At 45.9% G+C, this 24,444-nt stretch overlaps 1 protein-coding gene across 1 annotated transcript in view; it reads left to right on the top strand.

Moving 5' to 3' along the window:
* LMLN (leishmanolysin like peptidase) overlaps window positions 1-23,520 on the top strand; it is a 30,449-nt gene extending 6,929 nt beyond the window's left edge. The window contains exons 9-18 of the mRNA XM_029910509.1: window positions 4,248-4,365; window positions 5,803-5,910; window positions 7,456-7,532; window positions 8,259-8,369; window positions 9,405-9,537; window positions 10,326-10,425; window positions 10,547-10,684; window positions 11,385-11,515; window positions 12,352-12,562; window positions 20,068-23,520. Of these exons, the coding sequence (XP_029766369.1) occupies window positions 4,248-4,365; window positions 5,803-5,910; window positions 7,456-7,532; window positions 8,259-8,369; window positions 9,405-9,537; window positions 10,326-10,425; window positions 10,547-10,684; window positions 11,385-11,515; window positions 12,352-12,562; window positions 20,068-20,168 (1,228 nt within the window). The 3' untranslated portion in view covers window positions 20,169-23,520. The remainder of the gene's footprint in view (window positions 1-4,247; window positions 4,366-5,802; window positions 5,911-7,455; window positions 7,533-8,258; window positions 8,370-9,404; window positions 9,538-10,325; window positions 10,426-10,546; window positions 10,685-11,384; window positions 11,516-12,351; window positions 12,563-20,067) is intronic.
* Window positions 23,521-24,444: the final 924 nt, after the last annotated feature.

Genomic DNA, 24,444 nt, shown 5'->3' with positions numbered 1-24,444 from the left:
GGATGTCAATTACAGGGCTACCTGCATCTTTGCCTCCATTAGTGGTTTCTCTGGGTGCACTCCCTCAGGTGTCAGGCCTCATGCCTTCACCTATTTCAGAATAGTTTTACAGTTCTCCCACTCTTAGATTGGGCGCTGGGCTGTAGTACACTGTGTATTAACCATTCGTACCCAAATTCAGCCAAACCTGCAGGGGTATCTGTTGTGCCATTCTTCCCTTTGGGAGGCTGTGACCAGTGGTACATCCTCCTTAAATCAAAGTATTTTTTGCTTTAGCAGTAGGAACAAAGAATTTAGAGCAGTGGTCCCCAAACTGTGGACCATGCCCCCCAGAGGGGGGCACAAAGGAATGTTCAGGGTGGTGGGGCCTGGGCTAGCCTGCATGGGGAGGGCGTGCCACCCACCTCTGCCACAGCCATGGCTCTCAGTTGCGGCTCCACTCCCAGCCCCAGCCTCGGCCTCTGGCTGTGGCTCCGCTCTTGGTCATGGTCCCAGTCCCAGCCTCAGTTCCTTTTCCCCTGTCTGTGCCCCCACCCCAGGCCGGGGCCCCACTCCTGGCTTGGGCGGGCAGGGGTAAGGTGGGACAGACTGTGAAAAGTTTGGGGACCACTGATTTAGAGAAAAAGGATTGTAAATAAATACTCTATAAGCAGTGGGGTGTCTGTGTGTTTGTCTGCTTCCCCGGAACTACTCCCCTTTCTGAGAGAGCATTCCTTTTTAAACCAGCCAGAGTTCTTTTGACCTGCTGTGTTCCCAGCCTTTTCCTGTCCTGGGATTGTCTCTTAACTCTCAAGTGTTTGCTGAGAAGTTGCTTATCTTGAGCCATTCTTTCTCTTCGGCTTGCGATTCCCCACAGCCTCCTATTAAACCAAAATATTCATACTATTAACAGCCCAGTAACCAGGTCAATATACTGTATTCATAAAGTATTACAGAGCAACTCCAAATTAGTCACATAGGGTCTATTGGATCTGGCAGCTTAACTTCAGCTTTATTGCCCCCATTCCTCTACACTATACGTAATGCTAAATAGCAGTAATGCCTACAATTAAACTGTGCTGATTAAACATTGACAGAATCCTATCAATTTTGCTTAAACTGACCACTTCACCTGCTAGCGATTCAAGGGCAATCTATTCAAATTTGGGGATTCTGAATATATGAAATCTTCCTAGACCGCAAAGAGTTGGAGGTCCTGTCATATTGAAATGTGACTGTCTTCATTTTTCAATAAGATCTCAAATTTGACCTAAACCTTAATCTGCAGTAATTTGGTCAGTTTTCATGTCTATTCCTTAACTGATACCACCAATAGTTAGTTAACTAAGGGCCTTCCTGTCGTTGAAGTACTACAGTAGAACACCAGTGGTTCATAAGTCTGCAGTATTATTATTCTGTGTGTTCAGTAATGGACAACTATTGTATAATACTCTAGGTTATAGAATATCAGGGTTGAAAGGGACCTCAGGAGGTCATCTAGTCCATCCCCCTGCTCAAAGCAGGACCAATCCCCAACTAAATCCCCAAATGCCCCCCTCAAGGATTAAACTCACAACCCTGGGTTTAGCAGGCCAATGCTCAAACCACTGAGCTATCCCTTCTCCCCTGCAGTCCTCTCAGGACTGCAATCCAGATTATCCTGCAGTCCTCTCAGGAATACTGGGGTCTTGCCTCTGAGGAGTACATGATTCATCACCGTGGATCAGTTCAGTGGTGTGCTTAAACATACACCTAACTTTAAGCACGTAAGTAATCTTACTGAAATCAGTGATACTATATTCAATGGTGAGCTGAAGCCGGTTCCCACCGGTTCATAGGAACCGGTTGTTAAATTTAGAAGCCCTTTTAGAACCGGTTGTTCTGGGACAACCGGTTCTAAAAGGGCATTATTTAACAAAGGTTTGGGCAGCTGTCCACCCTGCCCCAGCCCCAGCTCACATGCCCCTCCTCCCCTGAACGCTCCACCCCCCCTTCTCCTCCCCCTCCCCTGCTTCCCTCGAATCAGATGTTCACGGGAAGCCTGAAAGAAGCAGCAGGCAGGTAAGCTGGGGCGGGGGCAGGGCCGGCTCTGGCTTTTTTGCCGCCCCAGGCGGCCGGGGGGAGGGCGCCAGGGGGGAGGGCAGCCGGAGCCCTGGGAGCAGGGCGGCGAGCCCCGGCGGGGGCTCCGCTCTCCCCCCGGCGGCCAGAGCGCCGGGGAGAAGCTGGCGAGCCCCGGCTGGGGCTCCGCTCTCCCCCCGGCTGCCAGGGGGCAGGGCGGCGAGCCCCAGCTGGGGCTCGCCGCTCTCCCGGGGGGAGGGCGGCGAGCCCGGCCGTGGCCCCTCTCTCCCTGGAGTCCCCGGCGGCTGGAGCGCCGCGCTGCCCCCCTCCAGGTGCCGCCCCAAGCACAAGCTTGGTGGGCTGGTGCCTGGAGCCAGCCCAGGGCGGGGGGGCGTGAGGAGGGCTCCAAGGAGGCGAGGCCCGGCCCAGCCCAGCCCGGCTGAACGGCTCCCTCCAGCCTGGCTCCGGCCCTGACCGAGTGGCTCCCTCCGGCCTGGCTTCCCCGGTCCCAGCCTGGCCCTGGCCGAGCGCCCCACCCCGGTCCCGGCCGAGCGCCCCAATCCCCGGCCTGGCCCCAGCCAAGCGCCCCAGCCCGATCCCTGCCCCAGCCATGTGCCCACGGCGCCAGTGCCAGCCCCGGCCCCACGGCACCCCAGCTCCCCTAGCCCTGGCCCGGTCCCGGCCAAGCGCTCCGGCCCTGGCCGAACGCCCCGGCCCAGCACCCTAGCCCGGCCCTGGCCTGGCTCGGGCCCCGCGGCACCAGCTGAGTGGCTCCAGGCAGCATGGTAAGGGGGCAGGGAGGGGGTGTTGGAAGAGGGCAGGGGAGTTTGGGGGATTGTGGGGGGGTGGATAGGGGTTGGGGCGGTCAGAGGGCAGGAAACAGGGGTATTGAATGGGGGCAGGGGTCCTGGGGGGGGGGCACAGTCAGGAAGGAGCAGGGATTGGATGGGGCAGTGGGGGGCAGGGGTTCCAGGGGCAGTCGGGGACAGAGAGAAGGGGTGGTTGGATGGGGCAGGGGTCCCGGGGGGGGCCATGAGCCCCTCGTGGGATGAGGAGGAGAGAACCTGTTAATATTTTTGGCAGCTCATCACTGACTATATTCATGACTAAACTTAGGCATATGCTTAAGTACCTTGCTGAATCCGGGTTTATTCTTCATATATATCTTGTATTGAGTTTACTCAGATCACAATGATGTATCACATGTCAAATATCATTGTAATTGAATTTACTCAGTATAAGATGTCCATCTTCCAAGGTTTTTAAATATAGAATCATAGAACTGGAAGGGACCTCGAGAAGTCATCTACTCCAGTCCCCTGCACTCAAGGCAAGACTAAGTATTATCTAGACCATCCCTGACAGGTGTTTGTCCAACCTGCTCCTAAAAATCCCCAATGATGGAGATTCCACAACCTCCCCAGCCAATCTATTCCAGTGCTTAACCACTCTGACAGTTAGGAAGTTTTTCCTAATGTCCAACCTAAACTGCCCTTGCTGCATTTTAAGCCCATTGCTTCTTGTCCTATCCTCAGAGGTTAACATATTTTCTCCCTTCTCCTTGTAACAACCTTTTATGTACTTGAAAACTGTTACCATATCCCCTCTCAGTCTTCTCTTCTCCAGACTAAACAAATCCATTTTTTTTTCCAATCTTCCCTCATAGGTCATGTTTTCTAGACTGTTAATCATTTTTGTTGCTCCTCTCTGGACTTTCTCCAATTTGTCCACATCTTTCCTGAAATGTGGTGCCTAGAACTGGACACAGTACTCCAGTTGAGGTCTAATCAGCGCAGAGTAGAGCGGAAGAATTACTTCTCGTGTCTTGCTTACAATTCTCCTGCTAATACATCCCAGAATGATGTTTGCTTTTTTTGCAACAGTGTAACACTGTTGACTCATATTTAGCTTGTGATATTTATTACAATATATTTTATTAGTGCATAATTATTCTGAAAATATCTCCTTAGTAAAGCTCTTCAGTTTGGCTTATCACAAAATGCAAATTAGGCTTACAATTTGGAAGAATATTACTAAGGAGGAAAGTTGTCCAGTTAAATTACTTCATTTTCATAAAGAATTAGAGTACATATTAAGAGGATACTGAGCACTGTTCATTTATGGAAGGTAATGTTCAGTTTTGGAGTGTAGCCTAGGTTTATTGCTTAGATTCTGGTAAAACATCTCTAATTAAAACACTCTCCTTACAGTCTAGGTTTGTATCAGTGGAGCAATAAGGTTGTTGATAAAGCAGTGAGGTTATGGGATATACGAGGTAATAAGATGCTGCGCCATGATGTATTTCTTCTTCTAACACCTCGAGTAGTTGTAAGTACAGATTAACTTAAACTTCTTTCATAGTGTATCTGTCCTGATTACCATCAGATACTTGAACTTCAGTCATTACCATCTTGTTGATAACAAAAACGTTAATTTACTGGATACTAAAAAGAAAATAAAAGAATTCTTGACCACATAACCTGGTTTGGGTCAAACTTTAAAGAAAATCATACACCTAGTTAATTAAGGGATATTTAAGATGGAAAACAGTTAATTGGCCTTGAGGTGTAAGGGGAGAAATAATTGAAATACGAAGAGAAAATGTAGGGGTTGGGTAGAGATGCCATGAAGGATAGAGTAGAAGACTAAAGCAGATTTGGTAGTGATTAAATGGACCATTCCATCCTATTCACATCTTGTTTCCATAAAGTCTGATCCTGAGGCTTTGATCACTCACAATTGCTATTGACTTAAGTGATAAGGCTCTTAATCCTTTCTCTGTTCAATATTCATGTTTTGTTTTGTTTTCATATGACTAGTATACCTTTCCTTTCCCACTTAAATACTACTTGTTTCCATGTTCTCCTAATTCCGCCTACAATGCAGTGTCAGAGTTGAAAAATTTCATCACACCTTTCCTCTTGTTTTAGAACTTTATTCAAAAATGTTTGAGACCCTTTCTCTTCCATGCTCCCTCCACCCCACTCTCTGTCTTTCCTTTCAAATTTTAACTTTTATTTTTAAGGAATTTGAGGACAGAAACCAATTAATAAATGAAACAGGACAACAGTACTTTCACCCAAACATTAATTTTGGTATTCTAGATTGTTTGGAGAAATTCTAGTCTAACCTTTACTTTTAGGAAATTGAAATAACTATTTGTAGCCCAACTCTTAAAGCTATATTTAAAGCTGTATTGCTAACTATAGTAAGGGGCTTCTGCTCAACCTGGTTACTGTCATATTGTGAGGTGGGAGCTGGGAGGGCAGGCCACAAATCTTAGACAACATTGTGATGCCTGTTGGCTAATAACGGTATGTTTTGATTTTTCTGATGGAAAATTCCACCAGAATCTCTCTTCTCATGGAAAATGTTGATTTTGACAAAACCCTGTTTTGTAATGCGAAAATGTTTTGTTCAGAATTTCTTGAGCATACCTAATCGTGAAGGGGGACTATTTGATGAAAGCTTATTTTCTGTGAAACATTGTTTTCAGATGATCCTGATATGAATTTGGAATAAATAGGTAGTATGGTATGTTACTTATTAGTGGCTAACAGCCAGATTGCTGGATTCAGTACTGGGAGACTCACTAGCTTGTTAAAGCTTCAATAAGGAGAAGTCCTTCTGCATTCAAAGGAAAATAGCAAACTCTGGTAAAAGGAGGACATTAAAATTTTTTTTTTTTTTAATCTTAAGAAGTGCATATCTGAGTTTTTCTCAGTATTTGGAGAATGAGGTTGTAACAACAGTTCTGTTTTGTAGGAAGAAGCTCGGAAACATTTTGACTGTCCAATTCTAGAGGGAATGGAGCTTGAAAACCAAGGTGGCATGGGTACTGAGCTCAATCACTGGGAAAAGCGATTGTTGGAGGTTAGTGCTGGTAAATAATTCTAAATATACTTATGTTATCACTAAAGGGGATAAAAATGTAGATTTTCAATTTTTCAAGTGTATCTGTAGATCTATTGGAAACCCACCAGTTTTAAACTTAACTGAAATACATTGCAAATAACTCTAAGCTGTGCACATTAAACCTCTATTCATTCCCAAACAACTCTCATACCATTCTCCAAACTCTTAATTCTCAGAGCACAAGGTTCACCAGTGCCTAGAAAGACAGTATCAAATGACAAACAATTAGAGGTTCACTTTTCTATAGTTCTTTACCTATCTTCCACAACTTACACTAATAAACTCTACAGGGCAATACAGCTATGCAGTGATCCTAGTTTAATTTGTTTTATGTACTTCTGTAGCAAGTAGTCTCTTCATAAGAAAACTACATTTATAAGGGCGCTTTTGAACTTGATCTTTGTTTACTGAGTGAGTGTATCTGGGAGGAGAGGGGAGTGGAACTTCCTTTGAGCCAGTTTATCTTTTTGTCATCCCCTCTCCTTCTACCTTTTTGTCTCAAATCCTGGAGCGTGCAGTTTAGTCACTACCTTGACTTCATAAAATCATAGAAATGTAGGGCTGGAAGGCACCTTGTGAGATCATCTAGCCCTTCTCCGTAGGGTAGGATTAAATATATCTAGACATCCCTGACAGGTGTTTGTCTAACCCAGTGGTCCCCAAACTATGGGGCATGCCCCCCTTAAGGGGGTGTGGAGAACATTCTGGGGGGCACAGTGGGGCCCAGGCCAGCCCACACAGGAGGTGGGGAGGGAGCGCTGCTCAGTCCCATTCTGTCCCCAGCTCTACTTCAGCCGTGGTCCCGCACTCAGCCCCAGCTTCGGCCCCTTGCCAGGACCCCAGATACCGGCCCCCAGTGCGGCCCGGCCGTGGTTCTGGCTCCATCCCTGGCCCCAGCTCCAGACCCTCCCCCCAGCTGTGGCCCCAGTCTCAGCCCCCTTACCCCTGTTCGCATGTCCTCACCCCCACCCCACACAGGAGCCGCAGCCTTGGCTCGACCCTGAAAAGTCTGGGGACCACTGGTCTAACCTGTTCTTAAAAACCTTCAATAACAGGGGATCCACATCTTCCCTAGGTAACCTGGTTCAGTGCTCATCTGTATTTCCATGATCCCCTCCAGTCTGGGTTTTGCCATCTCCCCTGTGCAGAAATTCCTCTGAACAAGGCAATTGACTTTTCTCTCACTAAGACAGTGGTCGTTTAGCCTATTGGATTGTCTGTGCAGCATTGTTCCTTTTATAGTACAAATGTTAGTGACCTCGTAGTCATGGGTAAAGCCACAATATCAAATCAATGTTGTGTGTTGTGGAGGTAAGCAATAAGGGAACACATTTCAATTTCAAGATTTTCTAGGGAAGTTGGTAAGAAAAATTTAAACTTTTTTGGAAAATACTTTGGTGTCTCTTAACTTGCAGTGAAATTTTATCAGTATGGAGAAATAACTTTTTTTAAAATACTTGTCAGGGAAAATGTGCTCTGAAAACACTGTGAATCACTTTTCAGAATGAGGCAATGACTGGATCCCACACACAGAACAGGGTCTTCTCCCGGATTACCTTAGCGTTAATGGAGGATACAGGGTAAGAGTGAAAAGACCAAATGTTGTTAGTCTTCAGTTTCAGACCTGTGTGTTTTCAAGCTATAAGCAATGAAAGTACTGTGGAGTTCATGCACTTAGAGATGTTGCAATTGAATGAATACAGCTTGATTTATGTAAAAAGTTAATAATTAAAGATGCTCGATATAGCACTATGTTATCTTCATTTTTCTTCAGATGTCTCTTGAATGCCATCTATCATTACTCTATCCATAAAGACCACACCCTTGTTTGTATCATCAAATTATGCCTTTAGGGTAAAATTCTCCTTGAAAAGCTACATAGCAGCTCTTCACTGTCATTCAGTTCTTATTACGGGTATAGAATTTCCATGCCTGGAAGGAGGGCAGAATCAGTCAAGATCTAACCTGTGGATATGAGAGCAGAATTTCCCCTTTATATATGTAAGCCCTTTGGCCAATTGCTCTTATTTCTTTGGCACATTTTATCCATTGTACAATACCAGATGTAGTCATCATTTATTCAGCAAGAGATGCACATTAACAAATAAGACAAGTTTTAGCTTTAATTCACTATTTGTAAAGTCAGAAGGAAATATTCATATAATTTATATATACAAGGGACATAACCTACATTAAAATTTTCAATGAATGAATAAGAAGGTTATCAAGTTTTTTAACCTGTCTTCTGCTGATTGGCCAGAAGACCAGTTTCTCAGTTGTATTTCTGTTTCAAAATATCTTTACAGCTGGTATAAAGCCAATTACAGCATGGCAGAGAAATTAGACTGGGGACGTGATAAAGGCTGTGACTTTGTGATGAAAAGCTGTAAATTTTGGATTGACCAAAAGAAAGAGAAGTAAGAACACACTTTTATTTTTTTAAACTCAGTGTTCATGTTCATCTGTTTGTGTGTTTGTCTTCACTCATATTATAAACTTTTTGAAATGTGTGGCTGTTTAGTGGTGTGAGCCAAAAGTCCAATGAACTATTCCACTCATCGCAAGGAGTGGTAGCTTTTAAATTGGAAGATAGTTCAATTTTACCTGCAAAAAAATTTCCAGTCTGTCTCACCAGAGTGCTACAAAATCATTTGGCTTGCAACAGAGGACAGATGGCCTTGACAATAAGTATCCTCTGTAGATGTTCGCTGCTTCCCTTCATCATGTATCTCAATATGATGCTTTGAAACCTGCCGAATTTGCAGTTTGTCAGTATTTGTTTTGTCAGTATTCATCTACATCTTTCTCTTTTGTGTTGTGTAGACCATGAACTCACTTTTATTAGGTTGTGCAAGAATAATAGTTGATTGGCTTCTATCACTCATATCTTTGCTTTTACTGTCTTCAATTTTTTTATATTTAATCTTGAAAAGTGGCCATGCTATTACTTTGCCTCCATTGAATTGGAAGTGCAAATCACGCTTAGAAGTCTAAATATCTGATTGCACCTGCAACAGTGGAGAGTGGGTTAAGGTCCTTTTCAAAATCAGGCCTAGTTTGTGTTTTAGATACTGCTCTGACCCATAGGGGGCATATCTCGTTATACTTTGTATTAGGCAGGCCTTCTCACATTTTTAATGTTTTCATCGGTTTAAAAATTTGTAAAGACTAGCAAAAAATTAGACCATCTAGATGAGTAAGTGCATCCTAGATGAAAGACTTTGATTTAGAGACTATTGTGTTGGTAAACCTATAGATGCATTTCCCATGACCTTCAAGACCAATCAAATGGCAATAATGAGCTTGGCAGCCAACTAAGAGACCAGTGCCCGATACATGATGGACCATATGAAGTGGGGAAAAGTGACACCAGGCCTTATAGAATTGCCTAGCAAAAGCAATTGATATAAATATGATCTAATTCAACTGAGATTTTCTTTCCTCTTTTGAAGGAGGCAATTGGTGAGTCCATACTGTGACACTCTGAGGAGTAATCCACTGCAGTTAACTTGTAGACAGGACCAAAAGGCAGTAGCAGTGTGCAATTTACAGAAATTCCCAAAGCAGTTACCTCATGAGTATCAGGTATAGTGCATCTTACTCCATGGAACAGCTCAAATTATTTTTGTTACTTAGGTCAGGGGGTTCTCAAATTTCATTGCACCATGACCCCCTTCTGACAACAAAAGTTACTACACGACCTCATGAGAGGGGACCGAAGCCTGAGCCCCGCCGCTCCGGGTGGGGGGGGGGGGGGGGTCAAAGCTGAAGCCCGAGCCTTGCTGCCCTGGGCGAGGGGACTAAAGCTGAAGCCTAAGGGGCCTTATAACCTCAGCCCTGCCGCCCAGGGCTGGAGCCAAAGCCTGAGCCCTGCCTCCAGGGTCCCAGCAAGTCTAACGCCAGCCCTGGCAACCCCATTAAAACGGAGTTGCAACCCACAGTTTGAGAACCGATGACTTAGGTGGTGCAAGATGTAGTGGTGACTTAGGGTGTAGCATTCCTTCCCTCTGCGTTGGTACTGAACTAATACAGTATGTGAAGGGGATGTGTGTTGCTGAAAGTGCCCTATTTCAGAGAAGTACAAATGACATGCTGACCATTTATGGTCATTAGAAATCTCATGTTGGTCTCTTTTGAAAGAACAATGATGTTAATCTGGCACTCTGTCCAAATTCCATTGTAAATCATTGCAGGCTCCTACATAAATTTCCCTGGAAGATTTTCTAGATATGGTATTTCTTCAGTTCCTTACCTAAACGGCTACCTGATATTGCTGTGCATTGCTAAAATAGTGATGTTTCACTCCGGAGATGGCTATGATTTGGTAGGAAAAGTGATTTCTCTCATGTGTGCATATGTGTATATACGTGCAGAGTTTAAAGTGCTTTGGGATCCCTCTGGCTCAAAGGCATTACTTAAACATAGACTCCTGTTACCAGTGCCTATGTGCAGCACCACTGATGTTGGAAATTTGTAATGATGATAGATTCAATAAAAGCTAAATAAACTCTTGTCCTTGTTGCACAAACTATTTCACCGCCTCCTTTTTTTTTTTTTTTTTTTTTTTTTCTTTTTTTTTTCATTTTTTATTGAGTTCCATCAGAAGATTTGCCTTATTATGGTGGCTCAGTAGAAATTGCTGACTATTGCCCCTTTAGTCAAGAATTTAGTTGGCATTTAAGTGGTGAATTTCAACGCAGCTCAGATTGTAGAATAATGGAAAATCAGCCAGGTCAGTTTCTAATGAAGTATATTTTCAAAGTATTGTTCTTGTTGCAGAATTCACAAGGATGGTCTTATCTGGATACCCACACATTTCCAGTTAACAACATTCTTTAGAAAACAAGGTTCTTTGCTGTTTTTAGTCCACTTTCTGTTGTCTGGTTTATTCAACAGACCATTTTTTCCCCTTCCTTTCTCCACTCCTAACACTTTCCTTTTAGACTCCATTTTTCTTCATGTATAGATGGAGTGGGGTAAATTATATTGAACAGTTACCATCTGATCCTCCTGCTGCACTCCTGCCTACTTTGATAGTCTGAGTTTTTACACCGCCAGTGACTCAGTGGCCTTACTGGGATGGTAAATTAGCACTGCTAATCTACAGTTTAGCTGGCAGGCATACATTTGTAGTCAGGTGGAAGACTTGTTCAGTTTAATGTTAACAGAAGTTGATTTATTCCGATGGATGTTAAGCTGTTTCAGGTAGTATAATGTTCACAAATTGTGGAAATCGTGTCCTGGCATTTTAGTCTAACATTCTATGAGCAGTCTGAAGAGTTAAGTTTTCTTTCTGGTGTTTATTGAAATTGCCCTATAGATCGTTTAGTACTTGAAGTTAATTTTCTTTACTAATTCACAATAGGGGCTTGCTGATGTTTATTTAACAAAGCTGGGTTAACTCTTCAAAAATGTGTTCCTCTTTCCTTCAGATCCTTTCAAAAACTACGGTGCAGAGAAATATGGACCAAACTCTGTGTGTCTCATTCAGAAATCAGCATTTGTCATGGCACAGTGCAGAAAAAGGCTCAGTTACCCTGACTGGGGCAGTGGATGTTATCAGGTAAGGATGACATTTTAAATAAATTTAGAAACCATTTAAAAAAAATCACACCTTTTATAAAAACTCAGAATTTGTTTAAAAAATAGGTTAAGATGACTTAATATCACAAGCTGTTTTTGTTAAATAACCCAATAATTTTATGCATGCTTTAAAAATAGCTTCCTAGCATGAGCATGTAACTTAAATTTCCAGTGGATAGTTTAAATAAAAATAAAAAAAAAGATTGGGGTTAAGAACAGGGCTAGAGGACAGATCTGGATGTTCTATTTACCTCTACCACAGACTTCCTATAAATGACTTGTCCAGGGTAGTCTTTGTGCCTCAGTTTCCCCAGCTGTAAAATAGGAATACTTATTTTTCTATATTTTGTAATTTATATTGGGATGTCATCCTCACAGGATGTCTAGCTTAGTTTGTTTTGTGAGTCCCATTGAGTTTAGGTGGAAGGCACTGGATCTGTGCAAGTTATTTTTCATAATCATCATCTCGGCTGTACTACTTAACGAATGGGTTCAAAAATGTTCTTAGCACAACTGAAAATGCACTTGTATAAAATCATTGGCAGTATGCAGATGATTACAGTAATTCTTAATTCAGTGGTTCAGTCAGTATAATTGCATAGAAGAATATGACCAAATCCTTGAAACAAATAGCAGATTAAAATAGTTAATTGTTCTAAAATTAGCAGTATGGGTTTCCAGTTCATCTGTGCTGTCTCCAAGCCAGTTTGTGAACAAAATATTTACTTATTAGAAGAATCTATAAACAAGTTTGGATAATAAATAAAGTGACTATGTTTAAACATAACAGACCTAACTTGGTTTCTTTATTTTAAGGTTTCTTGTTCTCCCAAAGGGCTGAACGTTTGGGTCAAGGACACAGCATACTTGTGCAGCCGCTCGGGTCAAGTGTTAACTGTTAGCATTCAGATGAATGGATGGGTACATGCTGGAAATCTAATTTGTCCAGCTTGTTGGGACTTTTGTGATTCCTGTCCCCCTGAACGGGATCCGCCAGCTTCTAACGTAACAAGGGCACTATCAATTGGTAGGTTGCCTTATGATTTGCTTATGTGACATAAAGATAGGTAAAACATCTGACCTTCAGAGGATTTTGTCAGTTGTTGGAAAATATTAAGTGCTACAGGATTTCAGGAGTGTAACTATTCTTAAATAACTTGAATGGTTTGTACTTTGATTAATTGTAATTTCACTAGTAAACTTGAATTCATGGGGATAAGCTAACACAGAACATGTATGACTACTGTCTAGAGAGGTGGCTGCATGAGCATCATATGTTAATAACTGGTGGTCTTCCTTTACTGACTTGGAGCTTTCATTTTATAATAATTTTGCCTAGCCACTTCCTAAAATGAAAGTTAACAGAAAATCACATTTACCTTATTCATACTAATGGTATATTCTTCTTCGAGTGCTTGCTCATATCCATTCCAGTTAGGTGTGTGCGCGCCGCGTGCACGATCGTCGGAAGATTTTTACCCTAGCAACACCCGGTGGGTCGGCTGTGGAGCCCCCTAGAGTGGCGCCGTTATGGCGCTGGATATATACCCCAGCCGACCCAGCGCCCCCTCAGTTCCTTCTTACCGCCCCTGACGGTCGTTGGAACTGTGGAGCGCGGCTTAGCTGATCTCCACACTCCCTAGCTTCTCTTTGCTCTTGTTGTATTTAGTTATATAGATAGTTGTTCAAGTTAGTTAGTAGTTAGTTATAGTGTGTATATATATATAGTTATAAGTTGTTATCGGGGGTTTAGGGGGTGTTTTTCCCCTTTTCCCCCCGGCGCGCAGCCGGGCCCATGCCCAAGGCTCCTGGCTTTAAGCCGTGCGCGTCCTGCGGGAAGCACATGCCAACTAGCGACCCGCATAGCTCCTGCTTGAAGTGCCTGGGAGAGACTCATCCAGCAGATAAGTGCCCTATCTGCAAGGCCTTCAAGCCGAGGACAAGGAAGGAGCGGGACTTTAGGCTCCGACAGCTCCTCATGGAGGCGGCGCTGAGTCCGGATCCTCCCTCGGCGCACCCTGTCCCGGCACCGAGCGCTTCGGTGCGCAGCGCCCCGGCGGGCCCGACCGGTGCGGCAGAAAAGACTGTCCGGCACCGACCGACGTCGGCACCGCGCCCGCCCAAAGAGCCTCGGCACCGATCCATTTCGCCGGGCCATAAGAAGACCGCTAAGACACGGGACGCTGCTGCCGCGAAGATACAGGCTCCCCCGGTGCCGGGGGTAGAGCCGCGTCCGCAGCTGGACCGCCAAAGACAGGCGGCCACACCGTCGACTCCGGCACCGAGGCCGTTGAGTCCGGTGCGGACTGTTTCACCACCAAGGCTGGTGGTGGAACCTTGTCTCCCTTCCACCCCGGAGACCTTTGCCACGGCGAGAGACCTGATCGCCCTCACGGAGCCGGCGCCGTCGCAACTCCCGGCACCGGTGGCTCCACGCGTGCTGCAGTCCAGAGGCAAGCCTGCCCTGGTGCGCCCACCGTCGCCAGCACGAGTCTCTCGGCACCGCTCCAGATCCCGAAGCAGGTCCCGACGCCGCTCGGAGTCCCGGCGCCGAGGGTCACCTCGGCACCGGTCGTACTCGCGGCCCAGATCTTCCTCGCGGCGCCGTTCAACATCCCGGCACCGCCGTGACGACCGGCACCGATCGGGGTCGAGGCGCAGCTCCCGGCACCGGTATGAGCGCCGCTCGGGCTCGAGAGGCCGCTCCCGGTACCACGCCTCCTCCAGATCGTCGTCACGTTCCAGATCGGGATCCCGGCACCGGAGGGACTATCGGCACCGGTCCAGGTCCCGGCACCGTTCGCCGGAACAACGCAGGGACAGGTCCCCTTACGGTCGGCACCGATCGGCACCGTACCATCCGGTGCCGACGGCATCGGGTTCGGCACCGCCGTGGCCGTCGAGATCGGCGTCCCGGTCATCTGAGACGGTGGAGCCCGGCCACCTGCAGGAGACCGAGGACCCGATGCAAGGGCCTGCGCATTGGTCCTTTTGGACTCCTTGGGCCTACCACCAAGCTCAGGGAGCTCCCCTGTCGGCTTCCCGCTCTGGCCGTTCGGACACCAGGGCCCCGGAGTCTACCATCTCCCGCCCTCCTCCAAGGGACATGGAGGCTCCAGTGCCCGCACCTGCAGAGGCCCCTGACCAGGGGGCAGGAGATGCCCAACACCAGGAGCACCTGGAGCAGGACCAACCATTGGACCCCTTGCCACCGGGGGCATCTTCCTCGTCCTCTCCTGATGAGGCCGTAGCGGGCACGTCGTCCATCGGGCCGCCCCCGATAGACCTTCGGGCCCACCAGGACCTACTGCGGCGCATGGCTCGCAATCTGGACCTCCAGGTGGAGGAGGTTGCGGAGGTCCATGACCCGATAGTGCAGATCATCTCAGCGGATGCTCCATCCAGGGTGGCATTACCGCTGGTCCGCACCATCCAGGCCAACGCCACTACTATCTGGCAGACCCCGGCCTCTATTCCACCCACGGCCAGAGGGGTTGAGAGAAAATACTTTGTCCCATCAAAGGATCATGAGTATCTGTACATTCACCCCCAACCGTGCTCACTGGTGGTTTCCTCAGTGAATGCACGGGAGCGCCATGGCCAGCAGGCCGCTGCGCCCAAATCGAAGGACGCTAAGCGCTTCGATTTGTTCGGACGCAAGGTGTATTCGGCTGGCGGACTGCAATTGCGGGCAGCGAACCAGCAGGCGCTACTGAGCCGCTACGGCTTCAATATGTGGTCCTCGATGGGGAAATTTAAAGAACTGGTTCCCCAGGACTCGAGGGACGAGTTTGGGGCCCTGGTAGAGGAGGGCAAGCGGGTGGCATGCACCTCCCTACAGGCGTCCCTCGATATAGCGGACTCGGCCGCTAGGACCCTGGCGTCGGGGATAGCAATGCGCCGAATCTCCTGGCTCCAGGTGTCGGGCTTGCCTCCGGAACTGCAGCAGACCCTGCAGGATCTACCATTTGAGGGCCAGGGCCTCTTTTCGGAGAAAACAGACTCGAGGCTCCAAAACCTCAAAGACTCCCGGACAATGATGCGCTCCCTGGGGATGCATGTCCCAGGGCCTCAGCGCAAGCCCTTCAGGCCGCAGCCTCAGCGGTTCTACCCTCCCCCGCCTCGTCCAAGACAGGACTTTGCTAGGAGGCGGGGTCGAGGTGGTAGGAGAAGGTCGACCGGCCCTCAACCCGGTCAGAACCAGGGCCAGTCTAGGCCACCTTCAGGGCCTAGACAAGCCTTTTGAAGGTGCGGTCGAGGACGGCACCACGACCGGTACCCAGGATCCGACTCCCCCTTTCCGGGACCGCCTCTCCCGCTTCCACCGTGCTTGGTCCCGTATAACCTCGGACCGTTGGGTCCTTCGCACGGTGGAAAGGGGATACGCCCTCCAGTTTTCCTCGCCCCCCCCCCTCCCACTCCCCCTCCCCGTCCCTCTTCAGGGACCCTTCTCACGAGCAACTCCTTACACAGGAGGTTTTTGGGCTCCTCGCTAGGGGGGCCATAGAGGAGGTTCCATCGGAGCTAAGGGGCAGGGGGTTTTACTCCCGCTACTTCCTGATACCCAAGTCAAAAGGGGGTCTAAGGCCCATCTTAGACTTGCGCGGGCTCAACAAATCCATAGTAAAGTTGAAGTTCCGCATGGTATCATTGGGGACCATCATCCCTTCACTGGATCCTGGAGACTGGTTCGCCGCCCTCGACATGAAGGACGCTTATTTCCACATAGCGATTTATCCGCCTCACAGGCGCTTCCTGCGATTTGTAGTAAACAGGGTGCACTACCAATTCGCAGTCCTTCCCTTCGGCTTGTCCTCGGCTCCCAGGGTGTTCACAAAGTGTCTGGCAGTCGTCGCGGCCTTCCTTCGTCGACAAGGGATACAGCTGTTCCCGTACTTGGACGACTGGCTGGTACGCGGCCGCACCAGAGACCAAGTGCAGGCCCATGTCCACATAGTGACACGCACTTTCCACGAGCTGGGCATTCTACTCAACAGAGAGAAGTCCACTCTAGTACCAACTCAAAGAATAGAGTTCATTGGAGCAATCCTGGACTCCAGACATGCCCGAGCCATCCTGCCAGACAGCCGCTTTCATACCATTTCAAGCGCCATTCAAGGACTCAGGGCCTTTCCAACTACCACCGTAAGGACATGCCTTGCCCTCTTGGGCCACATGGCCTCGTGCACCTACGTAACCAGGCACGCCAGACTGCGACTTCGCCCATTGCAGACTTGGGTGTCATCGGTTTACCGTCCTCATCGAGACGACCTGAGCGTAGTGGTCACGGTTCCGACCGCAGTCTTGGCCTCCCTCACATGGTGGACGGATCGCACTGCGGTCTGTGCAGGAGTACCCTTTCACGCCCCACAGCCCTCCCTCCACCTAGTTACGGACGCTTCATCTCTAGGATGGGGCGCTCACCTGGGGGAGCATCATACCCAAGGCCTGTGGTCGGCGTCCCAACTAGCCCTGCACATCAACGTCCGAGAGCTGATGGCAGTGCGCCTGGCTTGCCAGGCTTTCCTCAACTTCCTACAGGGCCGTTGCGTGCTGATTCTCACCGACAACACCACGGCCATGTTTTACATCAACAAGCAAGGCGGAGCCCGCTCATCTCCCCTATGCCAAGAGGCCATTCGCCTGTGGGACTTTTGCATCGCCCACTCGATACATCTCACGGCGTCATTCCTGCCTGGAGTCCAGAATACGCTGGCAGACCGTCTCAGCAGGTCCTTCCAAACGCACGAGTGGTCGATTCGCCCGGACATCATCTATTCCGTTTTCCAGAGGTGGGGGTTTCCCCAGATCGACCTGTTCGCATCTCGGGCCAACAGGAAGTGCCAGGCATTCTGCTCCCTACACGGTCGAGCCCCGGGCTCTCGGTCGGACGCCTTCCTCATGGCATGGAAAGACCATCTGTTCTACGCCTTTCCCCCATTCCCGCTGGTCCACAGGGTGCTGCTCAAGATCCGCAGGGACCATGCACGGGTAATTCTGGTCGCTCCCGCTTGGCCGAGACAGCACTGGTACACCACACTTCTAGAGCTGTCAGTACAGAGGCCGATCACGCTCCCCTTGAGTCGGGATCTCATCTCTCAGGACCACGGCCGGCTGTGTCACCCCGACCTGCAGTCGCTCCACCTCACGGCGTGGATGCTTCATGGTTGAGTCGCTCAGAGCGGCAATGCTCGCAGGCCGTCCAACAGGTCCTGCTGGGAAGTAGAAAGCCCTCTACGCGGACCACGTATTTAGCCAAGTGGAAGAGGTTCTCCTGCTGGTGTGAGCAACGAGCTACGTCTCCCTCGCAGGCTCCTATCCCCTTGATACTGGAATACCTCCTGTCCCTCAGACAGCAAGGCTTGGCAACATCCTCAATTAGGGTTCACCTCGCCGCTATTTCCGCTTTCCACCCAGGGGAACTCACGTCCTCGGTCTTCTCGAACCCGATGGTCGTTAGATTCCTCAAGGGCTTAGACCGGCTGTACCCACAGCAGCGACAGCCGGTTCCAACGTGGGACCTCAACCTCGTCCTCTCCAGGCTCACAGGGCCTCCGTTTGAACCTTTGGCTACCTGCTCGCTCCTGTACTTATCTTGGAAGACAGCCTTCCTGGTAGCCATCACCTCAGCACGACGCGTCTCGGAACTCAGGGCGCTGACATCCGAGCCCCCTTACACGGTGTTCCACAAGGACAAGGTGCAGCTTCGCCCCCATCCTGCCTTTCTGCCAAAGGTGGTGTCACCTTTCCACGTGAACCAGGATATTTTCCTCCCGGTCTTCCATCCGAAACCTCACGCTACTCGTCAAGACCAGCGTTTACACTCTTTGGACGTACGCAGGGCCCTGGCTTTCTATATTGACCGTACAAAGCCATTTAGGAAGACGACGCAACTCTTCGTTGCGGTGGCCGACCGGATGAAAGGCTCACCGGTCTCTTCTCAGTGCCTATCCACTTGGATCACGTCCTGTATTCGTGCTTGCTACGACCTGGCCGGTGTACCGACGCCACGCCTCACCGCTCATTCCACGAGGGCCCAGGCCTCCTCGACTGCCTTCCTGGCTCAAGTACCGATCCAGGACATTTGTAGAGCTGCAGTGTGGTCATCGGTCCACACATTTGCTACTCACTATGCGCTGGTGCAACAATCCAGAGACGACGCTGCTTTCGGGTCAGCGGTTCTGCACACAGCAATGTCTCACTCCGACCCCGCCACCTAGGTGGGGCTTGGGAGTCACCTAACTGGAATGGATATGAGCAAGCACTCGAAGAAGAAAAGACGGTTACTCACCGTTGTAACTGTTGTTCTTCGAGATGTGTTGCTCATATCCATTCCAAACCCGCCCCCCTTCCCCACTGTCGGAGTAGCCGGCAAGAAGGAACTGAGGGGGCGCTGGGTCGGCTGGGGTATATATCCAGCGCCATAACGGCGCCACTCTAGGGGGCTCCACAGCCGACCCACCGGGTGTTGCTAGGGTAAAAATCTTCCGACGATCGTGCACGCGGCGCGCACACACCTAACTGGAATGGATATGAGCAACACATCTCGAAGAACAACAGTTACAACGGTGAGTAACCGTCTTTTACTTTCCCATAACTCCTAAAATGTTACTTAGTCCTTAGATATGCTGGCCATATTCCAGCTTGGGTAACTACATTGTCTCTGTGAACTCGCCGTCTAGTCTCAGTTGAATATGCTGTTTATCTTCACCTCCTGTCCTTAAATTTCTATATAATTCTGTTGCAAACTGTTAAAACAGCTGTTTTTGTTTCATCCCGGAAGTGACCAAATTTCAGTGGTTAGGGAAGGAACTAGTGTATAGTTTGTAAAGTTTTTCTAGGATGAAAAAAATTATATACATTAATATAAGGTAAATTAACTTGAGTTCTAGTATCTGCTTTAGGTTTAACATAGTGTATCCTGTATTCCTTGTGTATAGAGATTATTCAGAACAGATCTCTGAAACTGCTGGTGATGTTAGTATCACCCACCTTCTTATAAATCAGTAGGAAAAACATGCAGTGAGAACTTAGAGGGACAAGTATTTTTGCAAGCTCCCTCCTTCAGTTCCCCCTATTTCTTTCTTCCTGTTCTTTTCTTTACCTCAGTTCTGTGGTTTGGTTTTCAATGTTCTACTTTTATGGCAATCTAAATCAGAATTATTCAGAAAACAAACTCTTGTGTAAGCCTGAGGCACTGTTAAAATGTTGATTCTACCCACCCCGACTTTTACCCCTCCTGCTCCTTTTCTTGCTGTGGTCAGCTATTTTCTGACCATTTTCCTAACTGCTAATCCTAAATCAGATGTAGAAGCAACACAAAGCACTTCCTATCCTAGGGGCTAATCATGTTACTACTGCAGAGTTCCTAGCCATGGAAGGCTAATATGCATTAACATAGACACTGTTTCAAATGAAATTTGTATGTTTTCATGCCTTTTTTTAACTGAAATCCATGCTTGTTAAATTGTTCACTATTCTGTGTCTTAGGTGGGTATTTTGTAATTGTATTACCTTTATATTTGACTTTAGATTTGTGCTCCTGTTCCTCCAGCCTGGTTGTAACTCTCTGGCTGTTGATGGCTAACTTGATCCCCTTGCTGACAGGATTTCTTCTATGTGTATGGAGTTAAGTGTGGGTAAAAAATCTACTTACTCCAAGACTTCACCACCCTGCTGCATTCCTCGAGTCAAGAGCACTACCATAGTGCAATATCTCTGCAGGCAGGACGATTGCCTTTTGGTCTATCTCACTACTGCTTGTAGCCAAGAAGGTGCTCACAACAGCAGCTAGCTTTTAAGAGGAGGCAAAGTTTACTATGTTTTCTCAATAAGTGCCAGTATTTTCTGAATTCAGACCTTTAATTTTAACAGTAACAACTTTTGAAGATCAAAAGTGCTACCTGCATTAGGCAACTGGCAACTCCATCATTAGTGATATACATGTGAAACTGTAAGAATGCTTCTTGGATTTTATTTTGCTAAATCCTCTGTGTAAGTGGTAGCAGGGTGTTTGTTTTTTAGCATCCTCAAACTGGAGATATACCTCAATGTTTCTTTAGTCAAAAGCCATGTAAAAAATCAGTTGCCATTGCTGCTAGGAACCTAGGCTGAAATGGGCTTTTACTCAGTGAAACTTATGGTGAATTGATGGTATATTTTTCATAACATTTGTTTCTTTACATTTATTCAAATATTTTAGGAATCCCACTTCAGCTTTTTGAAGCCCACTCTCATTTAATGTGTGCCAGTTATATGAAAATTGATGCACTACATATTTGAATCTTACCAGGGTAACTTTAAGAAGGGGGAACACTGATGTACTGTTGATGGGATGGTCAAAATATTTCACTTCACTACAGTAGTTTTTGTCCTTTACCTTTAATATCAGTGTTCAGAGTGCAGGCGAGGTGGGTGGTGGTGGTTGTTTTTTGACACTTTTTTTATGGGTGTTGAGAGCTAAACAGCAGTGAAGTAATGAAGAGTTCTATTCTGCATAGATAATGTGAACACACAACACCTGTACTCTAACTTGACTTTCCTTTGGGGGAAAAATAATAGTGATGGCAACTGAAGTAAACAAAGACAATGTTAACTACTTTAGGCCAAAACAAGATTAACACACTAAGAAAACTATAGACTGGCTCTTCTGATGGACATGCGGCTGATCTCTAAAATGATACTGGATATGTGAAGATTTAAAATATTGCTATGAAAACAGCTGTTTTTTAAACCAGGGCATACTGTACTATAAAGAAGCACAAGTTAGTGGTGGACAAAATCAACTAGATTTAGGGAAATGTGTAGAATTGCTGTTTCTACAGGATGGCTGCTCCTGGGGGCACTTAGAGATGCAAACTTGCCCGTATCTTACCCCTTTTGGACTCACAAATAAGTCTTGCTTGCCCTATTCAGTCTGTCCATGCTGATAGTTCTGATTCTCAGAAAACTGTTTCCATTACAGATGTGAGGGGGCAGGAGTGCCCAATGGTTCCAGCGTATACCAAGCCAAGAAGGATAAATATCTTCTAACTTCCCTTTAAGCCGCTATAAGGCAATGGATTTGTCAGGGACTCTTTGCAAGGAAAAAAGGATGAAGATATGGAATAAAAATCCTTTGGTCACAGATGAACTTGTCCATTAGTAGGGAGAGTTTCCATTATGGTTATATGCATGTTAAAGAAAAATCTTTGTATGCCTACTGCATTTTTTTTAACATTATCCTTGTAAAAATAGGGTTTTTGTAATGTGACTAATGTCACTGAACCCCCAATTTACTACACAAGTGAAAACTGCCCTAAGGAATCACAACTGAGAATCCTTTGCATTGGGCTAGTTCCAAGTTATATACACTGCTTTAAATTATACGAGGCCTAAATTAGCTTTAAATGTGTGTGTTTAAAACATTTTATCCCTAATTGTTATAGTTTTTTAAAACGCATACAAATTTGGATTGACACACTAAAAATAATGAACAGACTGATAATTTTTTATATACACAATGCAACAACAGTGTGAAATGGTTCCTTGAAAACGCATAATAGTTTGAGAAGATTTCTTAGGCCCCAGAGGTTGATATTGTATCTTTTGTCTGTTGTGCAATAATAGAATTTAAGTAGCATCACTCAACAATGATGCTTTTGATACTTGAAAATTTTTCTTGGTTATTTTTTCTTAATAATGTAAAATATTTGCACTCTCTCAACTTTCTGATTAACTTTATAGCTGTTAAGCATTTTTATCAGTGTTAATTTATTGCATTTGTCATTTGATATCCTGATCTGTCTATACAAATGTGAAACTTGCTATCTTTGAATGAATAATCTTGTCTTCAACTGAACAGTTATCTATCCCAATTGCTCAGTCTGTTCTCTGAGAATTTGGTGGAACATGTAAGGTGACTTGAAAAGTCAGTGCTTTCTTACATCTGCATTGTGTTCTATATAGTAAGTGAAAGTGACCATAGTGCATTGTAGAGGGAGAACTCGCCTACCTGTCAGAACGCTTCGAGGCAGACTTAACAGTACTTGCTGAGTAGTTGTTTTAATGTATCCCATGAAGTAAAAATATAATTGCCTTAATAATCTGAGATTTCAGTCATGATTTCTGTGAGCACATGCAGCAGTCAAGAATCCAGCTATGAATGGTAGAATTGGAAGTGACTTCCTGATTTTCGTAGAAAAATGTATTTGAACAGGTTAAATCAAACACTTGATATTGTTATATTAGTAAGCTAATGACAGGTAGCCCCATTGTAGTAGCAATGTGATGGCTGATAGATGTAATGAGGTCACCTTTAAGGTGAGAGTGAAGTGGTGGCTGTCAATGCAGTCGAAATATCCCTTTCCATCTCAGAAGGAATAACTGAATAAAACTTCCTACCTCAGTTTTCTATACTGTCTTAGATTTAAATATTCAACATACTGTTAACTTCCAAATCTCAAGCTGAATAAGTAAAAACATCTCAGGTTTTTAAGAGCAGAATTAGAGTAGGAAGCATAAGCCATTTCAGAATACAGAATATACAGCTGTAAGTCCTAGTTTAAACAATCATTTAGGCAGCCTTAAATGTTGTCTGACAAAATTGTCAGTGTTATTTTTCTAAAATAACCTGCAGGAAGCTACTCTCGTTTCCTAGTTGCACTTATTCTGTGATGTACTTATTACTGCATCGTGTGTGTATTACTTACAGCTTTCTTCCTGGACTAGCAAATAAGTTACTTGACTTGCTGTAGCTGAATTTTCTTGATTTATATAATATTTATTTTGTAAAACACTACATATTTGCTTATAGGAAAAAAAACTGTCTCATTTCTCAAAGGTGTTTCACAATTTTTTCCCTAGTTTTAATCTAAAATAGTAACTGAAAGTTCAGGTGAGCTAGATTTGAAGAACACAATAGTGGCACTGGTCTCAAAGAATTACAGGGAGAGAGGGATAGTTCTTGGTCAGATAAATTGTCTGCAATGAGCAAAATGCTCCAAACCACCAGGCAGTACTGTTACTCCAGTGCTGTGCTCTCCTAAATGAGCTGACTCCTGCGACTTTGGAGTCTGGATCCATTGCAGGTATCTAAGGAGAATTTTGCTCCAATGTTTTACTTGACTGTTAGTACAATGTAGTTTATCTTTTTGATGTGCACTAGTAAACTAGGAACAAATATCTAATCTAAAATCATGTCATCTGCCCTTATTTAGGAGGGACAGTGCCTATTTTCAAATATTTTCTGTTCTGAAATTTTTTCTACACTAATGTATCTCAGTGCAGCTGGAGAGGTGTATGTTCGTTCTTCTCCACAGTTCCTATTAATGTCAAGTTGGTGAACTGTGGCTGAGCAGTATAAGGCCCTGACTCTGTAAAGTGAGATGGAAGAGATGTTGTGGGTGCAAGGGTCTGTATGCATTTGTATGCATTTATATCGCTTTGCAAGGTTAGGGTCCATGTGTATACAGTAAGTGGTACGTTTGTGTGGTATGTGGTATTGGGCCTATGGGTACAAATGTCACCTTTTTTGAAAAATAAAGCTTATTCTGAAAACAGAATTATTTTGGATGCGAGAACTGACTGTGACCTTGAGTATGTTTTTCCTATTTTAGTACAGAATATAAATGTAGAGTAAATTTTACATTGTTTGTTTTTTGTGACTGGAATTGAGGATTAAGGGCTAACTTTTTTGTTTGTGCTGTTGTGAGTGGAAGGTTTTGTTTTCCTGTGTTAGGTACTGCCATCTTAAAATAATGAAACCAATCCTTGTACATCAATAAACACTTGTCTAGAAAATTGTATCTCAGTCTTGCCCTTCTCTGAGAATGACACACACATTGTAAATTCAAACACTAAACACAATCAAAGAGAGAGTACTTTATGTATTAGAATTGTCAATTATTTTAACTGTGCCTTTGAAAAATG

Source organism: Terrapene carolina, unplaced genomic scaffold, assembly GCF_002925995.2.
Source record: "Terrapene carolina triunguis isolate 2854851 unplaced genomic scaffold, T_m_triunguis-2.0 Scaffold62, whole genome shotgun sequence".
Lineage (NCBI taxonomy): Eukaryota > Metazoa > Chordata > Testudines > Emydidae > Terrapene > Terrapene triunguis.
Note: the sequence above shows the minus strand (reverse complement) of the source record. Positions and strands in the feature narration are given on the sequence as shown.